Source organism: Corticium candelabrum, chromosome 17 (genome assembly GCF_963422355.1).
Source record: "Corticium candelabrum chromosome 17, ooCorCand1.1, whole genome shotgun sequence".
Lineage (NCBI taxonomy): Eukaryota > Metazoa > Porifera > Homoscleromorpha > Homosclerophorida > Plakinidae > Corticium > Corticium candelabrum.
Genome location: NC_085101.1, coordinates 5989160 through 5997966, shown reverse-complemented (window position 1 = coordinate 5997966; position 8807 = coordinate 5989160). Strand labels below are relative to the sequence as shown.

Here is an 8807-nt window from a genome sequence, read left to right as displayed (position 1 = left end):
AATGTATTCAATAGTATTGAAAATGGAATACACCTTTCCTTGCTACACTCGTTTGTAAAATACTTTACTATTTTTTGTAATCATGATAGGTCATGCTAACAGCAGTCTGTGCGCGCGCATGTCATTAACATTTTTAAAAATAAAAATAAATTATTTTAAAATATCACTTTGAGTCGCGCACTATTCCGAGTGCAGGACTCCAAGGCGACGCCATGCTGTACATCCGTACACTATAAAAAACTTTATTAATTTTGTAAACATTTATACCAATTTGTATGTGCACGCGCGTTTGTAATTATTATTTTAATCAATAAACTAAATTTTACTTTGAGTCGCACACTATTCCGAGTGCAGGACTCCAAGGCCATTACCCCTTCCCCGCCTTCAGATCATGGAGCGTATACGACGTTCGTTCACCTTCAGTTCGCGCAACAGACAGCGCGAACAGAGAGACGACAGCAGGAGAGCCTCGATCGGACACAAAAGCGACGAAAACGGGGTGGAAAATCCCGAGGCTCCTTGCAGCAGCAGCCATACAGATGACAGACTGCAAGGAGGGAAGGTGAGAAGACACCGAGTGTTCACGCACGCTCGTCGCGACGTCGCAGCAGCATCGTTTGCAGTCGCATTGTACGCAGTTGGACGGGATTGTGGTTTCTTGAGGGTAGAAATAGTGAAAAAGAGAAGAGAAAAAGGAAGTGAATGTGAAAGAGTCTATGGGGGCGTGTCCGACTGTAAAGGCGTCATTTATACGTAATCATCATTGCTAGAGCTTCTTGTTGCGTTAATATGCGTGTTATCCTTCTGCGATGGGTATATTTCTTATGCCGTACATTCCACAGTGGGAGGTGGGTGGGGAGTCTCGGTCCAGGTGACGTGGGGAATGGCGGCTGGACGTAAGACTGTACGTCTCTCATCCACGTTATGATGGCAGTCTCACATCTATAGCGTTTATATTACGTTTTCAGTCGTTAGCTAAAGAGAACGAAGGTCTGCGAGCACAAATTTTGGATCTCAAAGAGCGACACGAAAAGGAGAAGAAAGAATTGAAGACGGAGAACACGAACTTGCTCACTGAGATGTCTCAGCTCGATTGCGCTCGCGAGGATCTTCAGGAAAAGCTTCACAGGCAGACACACGCGTTGGAGAGAGAATTACATGATAGCCGCGCAGTAGTGAGTGAATATTGAACACGTGAAGAGCTCGTGTACTGTTGCTGATTGGTTGTTGTTAGCTACATCAGCAAGTTGAGACACAGGATCTGCTGCAGGTAGGTACAGTGTGTAGTATAAATATTTAGTTATTTATAATTGGCGAGCGAAGCGAGCCTCTCTCTTGTCATGTCAATTGAGCTCGAGATATATTATATTTATATATTTATATATTTATATATTTATATATTTATATATATACGTGCGTCAGCACTTGTCATGCGGATTTACGGCAAAACAGAAAGACAAATCGACAAAACGACGATGCCAGATGAATGCAATTTTGACTCCATAACATATGCGCTAAAAATTGAAGCATGGGACCTCTTTTGAGGGGTCGACTCAATTGTAATTTCTTGGCGAGGAGAGTCAAATGACTCTCGATTTTGCTCCCTTACGCGACTAAAGAGAAAAGGAGACTGATTCGTGACAAACGGAATGAAAAAGAAAAGCTAAAAGAAGAGAAAAGTCTGTTTTTTGAGTTTCCGCGCGTTACTTTGATAGAAATTATTGCTACGCAACCTTTGTCACGTGACTATGCGATCATTGTTACGCGACTATCTCAGTAAGCGAGTGAGACGACTGAAGCGTGAACGAAGAATTGAAGACAACTATAGTGTTTTGCGTTCAATTATCTGAACTCAGCGTTCAGTTACCCAATTTAGGCAAGCAATTATCCGAATTGGCCGTTCCGTTATCCGATTCGGGCATTCAATTATTCGATATTCTGTCCTAATTAGAAGTAACAAATATAGAAATAATTATTTAAGTCGCACATTTCTTTCATGACGTCTTTCTATGATGCTCACTCATGTTTCAGCTGAACAATAAATGATTGATTCAAGAAAGGTGGGAAGGTGAAGTAGTGAAATTCGAGCTCTTGATTAGCTAAAAACCAGCTGCGACGCATGATGGACTGTTGCATGGTATCACGCAAGACGCGCGATTTACAAAGTATGCGGATTACACCACAATTGACGGAGCAAGGCATTGTTGTAGGCTTCCTAGATATGTAGATTTAGTTCGCTCACAACAGCTTAGTTAGACCTCCGTGGGAACGTGGGACACCAAGATTAGTGCAAAAGAAATCGTACAACACACGCTAAAAATTCACGCTAAAGTCAAGATTAATTACAAATTATTGCACCTAGACAGCTGATGAATGATGATATTTGAGCAACTGCCCAACCGCAGACTATGTAAGTTATTTAGTTGCACAACAGCCGTAAGCAACGGATAATTGAACGCAAAATACTATAGAAGAGCAATTGAAAGTCTGTTTCCTGAGTTCCCGCGTTTGTTTGACAGAAACTATTGCTAGGAGCGCAACCATTCTTACGCGAATAGGCAAAGACAGAACACCATCGCTCGCCAAACACAATGCTAACCGAGCATTTACTAGTTTATTTGCAATATCCTGTAAGACTTTGTGACTCAACTACTTTCAGTGTGTCCAATACTTTTGTATGTGGGTTTGTTAGTATGTCTGTCTGTCTGGATGTCTGTCTGTATGTACGTCAGTCTGTTTGTATGTAAGTCTCTCTGTATGTCAGTGAGTCTGCATGTCGGTCTCTCTGTATGTCAGTGAATCCGTGTGTACGTAAGTCCATCTGCTTGTCAGTCCGTTAGTATGTCTGTCTGTCTGCCTGCATGTCAGTCTGTTTGTATGTCTGTGTCTGTCTAAGTCTGCATGTCAGTCTGTCTGCATATGTCAGTATATCATTCTTTCAGTCTCTCTGTATGCATGTATGTCTGTCCGTATTTCTGTTTGTCTGTCTATAAGTCTGTCTGTCTGTCTGTCTGTCCATATTTCTGTCTGTCTGTAAGTCTGTCTGTCTGTCTGTCTGTCTGTATGTTTGTCTGTCTGTATGTTTGTCTGTCTGTATGTTTGTCTGTATGTCAGTCTGTCTGTCTGTGCTTTTCTCATCTTATACAAACACAGAAATCGATAATTCATAACATGTTGACTTGCCGTATAGAAAGAATGTAAGGAGTTGAAGACACTCATCAGGGATACGACTCCCGACTTTGCAGCCAAACTAAAGGACATGAAAGGTGCACCATACGTATCCCAGTACACATTCAACAATAGCTTCAAATCATTGTTACTTACAGACGATTTCCCTGTTCATCTGCATGCTGTTTTCAAAGGAGTCACTGAGCAGTTTGTCCGACGATCAATAGAAGAAGTGGAGAAGGCAGTAGGTAAGCACATGTGTAATAGTGCTATACATATAAATTACTAATAATTGTTATATGCATTCTGTTAATTGGTGAGTGAGTAAGTTGTCAACCCACAGGTAGTACGAGAACGGCTTAACCACTTAAGAACAAGTGAAGTACCACGTAGAGGCTTAGTAGTGTGTATGTGTATGCAAAGACGTTGTACACATACACATATGAGGGAAATTAGAACGATAGATAAGTTATAAATAAATTAATTTATAATTTATAAATAAGTTAATTAATATATTATGAATAATATAAATTATGAATTAGTGTTTCGTTACGCAACCTGTTGCTGCTTTGGTAATAAAAATTGAATAATTGATTAATTAATTAATTATAAATTTTATGTTTAATTGTTTTTGAATGATCAAGCCAGCCATGCATTTGCATCATTACTTGCAGTGTCAATCTCCTCCATTAGTTATGATGTGCACGTCAGATTGTAGTGACATATTAATATCAATTTGTATGGAGTGATGAAGACTCACTTGGAGCGTTATTAGTCAACAGATTTAGCACAAGATGGCTTCAGGACGGTGATGACTGATGAGTCAAGGCCATCACCTTTGTTGCTTGAAAGCAAATGAAGATGTTTGAGTGTATGAACATTGATGACATCTGGTGGTTCTAGTCGGAAATAGTTTACTGCCTGGAGGGCTTCACATACATGGTACATTCAGATGGTCGTCACAGTTGCTGCTTGTGGTGTCGGGACATAACACTCAATTTGATATCCACAATTTCCATTACATTGCATAATAGTGTTCTCACAGCTCTGATGTCACACACAACGTTTTCATTGAGTGTGGATATGCTGACGTGCTCATGTGTTGATGTGGTGACGTGCTTGTGTGCTTGTGCGGTGTAGCTCTGAGTGTGCCAGCTGGTAGCCAATGTAATTGACCTGCTAGACATCCAGACATCCAGACATCAAGTTGACGGTGATGCATGATGCATACGTGCAGCTTGTACAAGAGACAGACAAACTTATCATTTTTCAAGTCGTTTGCACACGTATCTCCAGACATCTCGTGCTATTTATAGCATTTCTGTGTAAATATGCTAAAAATGTAGTGACACTTTCTCAAGAAATCTAAGACAGGATTGTAATACAAGCTGCCAAGACAATACAAGCCGCCAAGACAATATAAGCTGGTTGACCTGCAATGCAACGATTTCTCTGTTATCAATATAATAATGTATTGAACGTGTAGCTGTAGGCTTGTTACTGAGTTTGGCAGTTGTGGTTTGCATACGTTGCATTATAACGAGTGCATTCCTCTAGCGATAGGAAGCAGTCCAAGAAAAACGGTAGTTGTATGAATGAAGGCATTGAAAGCCAAATATAGATGAGTGAGTATAGAATGGGGGATGTGGGTCTGGGTCTGGGTCTGGGTGTATACGATATGATTTTGTTGTAAATGTTTTGTGAAACTCGCGGTGTGGAGTGGCAATCGAGATTGTGTGTGTGTGTGTGTGTGTGTGCGCGCGCGCACGCACGCGCATGTGTGTGTCAAGTTTGATCAAGCAAGTTTTTAGCATAAACATCGTGGTCTAAATTACAACGGATCGTACGATTTCATGTTCATACTGACAAACTTAAAAACCAAGCAGATATGGGTCTATTTCATGGTGTACACGCCTGATATAGTTTTTCCCAAATTTGTGTGGGTTGTACTCCTTGTACAATCGGGCAACTATTGGATGTGTTGTTTGTGCGCTTTTCCTGTTGCATACTATTGTATTGGAGAGATGTACCTCTCAATTCACTAGACTATTGTATTGGAGGGATGCATCTTACAATACACTAGACTGTGGAGGGATGCATCTCACAACACACTAGACTATTGTATTGGAGGGATGCATCTTACAATACACTAGACTATTGTATTGGAGGGATGCATCTCACATTACACTAGACTATTATATTGGAGGGATGCATCTTACATTACACTGGACTATTATGTGTTCGTCTCTATTTTGATCGACTTACACACTGAAGTCAAATTCAGTATTGACCACCTTATGAGTGCGCTTACATCACTCGCAACTTTGGTTGTTAATTAATCAACACAACTGATGGCGGCAGGTGTTTTTGAGGTTGTAATTCAATTAATAGAAATAGCAAGTGGGTCTATAGTGAGACCCAAAACGTGACGGGCGTGTTAGTTTGGTGCTCAAGGGTGTGGCTTATGTATTATCTACTAATTTGATTAGCATAATATTATTGGCTTGTAATAATGATGTAAGCTTGTTCTCTTTCAAGAGCATGAAACCTTTGTTGTTCATTTTGTTATAATCTTAGGCGCCCGTATTGTCTTCGTGAAGCCTCAGATGTGTTGTAGGAATGAGACCCAATGTGTATAGTGTACTGGAAATAGGCATCACTTCCTTGACATTAGTCAATTATGTATCCTCTAATGTTGATGTGTGTGTGTGTGTGTGTGTGTGTGTGTGTGTGTGTGTGTGTGTGTGTGTGTGTGTGTGTGTGTGTGTCACTGTGTGTGTGTGTGTGTGTGTCACTGTGTGTGTGTGTGTGTGTGTGTGTGTGTGTGTGTGTGTGTGTGTGTGTGTGTGTGTGTGTGTGTGTGTGTGTGTGTCACTGTGTGTGTGTGTGTGTCACTGTGTGTGTGTCACTGTGTGTGTGTGTGTGTGTGTGTGTGTGTGTGTGTGTGTGTGTGTGTGTGTGTGTGTGTCACTGTGTGTGTGTGTGTGTGTGTGTGTGTGTGTGTGTGTGTGTGTGTCACTGTGTGTGTGTGTCACTGTGTGTGTGTGTGTGTGTGTGTGTCACTGTGTGTGTGTGTGTGTGTGTGTGTGCACTGTCCTTTCATGTTTATTTATGTGCAATTGTGGTAGGTGTGTGTATGCATGATTGTATGAGTGCCAGGATGTCATACATTCTTAAAGCAATTAATGTAATGAACAAAGCTGTTGAATAATGACTAACTCAATTGTACACTTGCTAACCGCTTTCTAATGACCCATCTTTCCCGTTTTGGTTTCTATACTTTCTCTACAATCAATTCCTAGTATTCAGTGTTAGAGCTATTAATGTCAACGTGTCATATTGTTGCACTGAGTTATAACAGGAATACGTGATGCAACATTAATTATCAATTCACATTTATTCTAATGTTGTTAATTAAGTGGAGGAAATGGGGTTTATGGCGCCTTTAGAGACCTTACAGGCAGTGATATTAAAACCTCGTTAAGTCTGTAGAGACTATTCACTTAGTGATGAGTATTTTCTTTCTGATCCGCTCTGATAGGTTGGAATTGACACTAAGTGAGTTGTTTCTCATTTTAGTGTGTGCAGATGGCAGTTGTTCGTTTCAGGTTTTTGTACTGCTGCATTAGCTTGTGTGTCATTTTAGGACTTCTAGGAAGACCAGCCATTGGCTGATAGGTTTTTCTGGTTGTGTGTGTGTGTGTGTGTGTGTGTGTGTGTGTGTGTGTGTGTGTGTGTGTGTGTGTGTGTGTGTGTGTGTGTGTGTGTGTGTGTGTGTGTGTGTGTGTGTGTGTGTGTGTCCATTGATTTGTTTGTCTGTTTGTGTCTACAGTATGTGTGTTTATTTGTCTATCCATTGATAAAGAGCATCAATACACGTACAAGTACTGTTAGCTGGAGCTAAGTGTTCAAAGCAATTTTTATTTTCTAGCCTTTTTGAAGGTCAGTGTGAGCGAGTGGACAGATGAACAAGAGGTAGCAGAGCTGGCCGGTGTTGTAGTCTTCTTCTTCAGGATTGATAACGAATCTTCAGTTGATGATTACATCAAGAGTGTCAGTGCCCTTGGTATGCCCTTCACACAATAACAAATGCAGTGATACAATATACGATAATATCACAATAAATAATAATTAATTAATAGTATATAATACTAAATATTAATTACAGGGTACAGTAGTATCCTGTATGTAGGGATTGCCTCGTTATGAAGCGTTGTGGGGAGTGGTCATCTTTTTGCAAGCTTAGAAAACATAGTAAATAAAGACTAAACTTTCTCAAAATCAACGAACTGAAATGTTTGTACGTCGTGTACTATATCCTATTTTTGTTTTGGTCACTAATCATCTAACAACCCAGAAAACAGTGGCTAGCCTCGGAGCCCCATACGCCAATTTTGTTCTTCGTCTTCTCCTCCACGGATATCTCTTTTTGTACGTTACGTACAGCTGTGAAACTTGAGAGAACGCTTTAGAATTATCCGAACTCTATTCTTTTGGTGATTAAAGAAACTGAAAGGAATGCTAACAATTTGTGTTTCTTTCAAGCAGATTTGATCCAACGATCACCATGAACGCTGTTGCACATTTCGGGCCAATCACGGAGCAGTAGTTGCAATTGCTTGTTCATGGCAACCAGAGACAATGGACAAAGTGCCAATCAAATGGGCCAAACGTCTATGAAAGAGTTTATCACCAGAACTGCATAATTCGATCATGTTTCCCATTATCAGGTCTAGTCTGAAATTGTTTGTGATCTACATTGCACACAGGAGCAAAAATGACAAATAATTACGTTCACATAGCAATTTATACGGGAACCCAACATTTGCATAGCATATCCCATATGTGATAATCTTTGTCTTTGACTACTAAACCAAGTTCTATTCCAACTGCCATTGCCTATTCAACTGCATATCTATGGACTAAAAACTTAGGATCCATATTCGTGCAACGTGTGTTATGATACCATGGTATACCATCATGTGATCGTTAAACCTTGAGTAATTACACTACATCTAAATCATGTCTAATTAATGAAAGCTGTTTAAGTTTACATCTAAACAGGTTTAATTAATGCTAATGAAAATGCACTAAATCTTATGCTTAGGCTTACAGACCCTAATGGAGGCAGATATCATTAGTGAATCCTTCCAACCCCCACATTCCCTACATTTTACATTTTGGGGATTGGAAGGATTCACTAATGATGTCTGGCTTTGGTTCATATTATCTATAGATAATGTTTCTATTGCTTTTATACAATCTCTACATCTAGTTCTTTTTTCAGAGAAAAAGTTTTTTAAAATTCTAGGATGTGTTGGTTTTGTATGTTTAGGTAGAATTGCTATTTTGGTGCCGCTCGCTGAGAACGAAGGACCACTCAGTGTCAAGTCTAGCTCTATGCTGCCCATCTCATCGACACTTATACAGATTGATGTCCGTGCCTCGGACGGCTGTCTGTCGTCACACTACGTAAACAAGATTGTGGACACTTGCAAAGTTGCACGATTCACTGCTGCATTGTCTTTGATTTCTTCTTGAGCTCTCTTTTCATTCAGTACTATGTTTATGGACCTATATACCAGCTGACGTTTGGACTTGCATCATTTATAATACATAAAGGATTGTATAACTACATA

General features: G+C 40.1%; 1 protein-coding gene across 2 annotated transcripts in view; it reads left to right on the top strand.

Moving 5' to 3' along the window:
• Positions 1-373: 373 nt before the first annotated feature.
• LOC134193306 (uncharacterized) overlaps positions 374-8807 on the top strand; it is an 8701-nt gene continuing 267 nt past the window's right edge. Inside the window, exons 1-7 of one of the 2 annotated variants that reach the window (XM_062662133.1) lie at positions 374-562; positions 969-1175; positions 1235-1270; positions 3191-3266; positions 3327-3416; positions 7100-7234; positions 8504-8807. The exon at positions 8504-8807 is cut by the window's right edge and continues 267 nt beyond it. In XM_062662133.1, coding sequence (XP_062518117.1) covers positions 392-562; positions 969-1175; positions 1235-1270; positions 3191-3266; positions 3327-3416; positions 7100-7234; positions 8504-8709 — 921 coding nt within the window. In that variant the 5' untranslated portion in view covers positions 374-391 and the 3' untranslated portion in view covers positions 8710-8807. The other variant, XM_062662134.1, reaches the window with a different exon arrangement.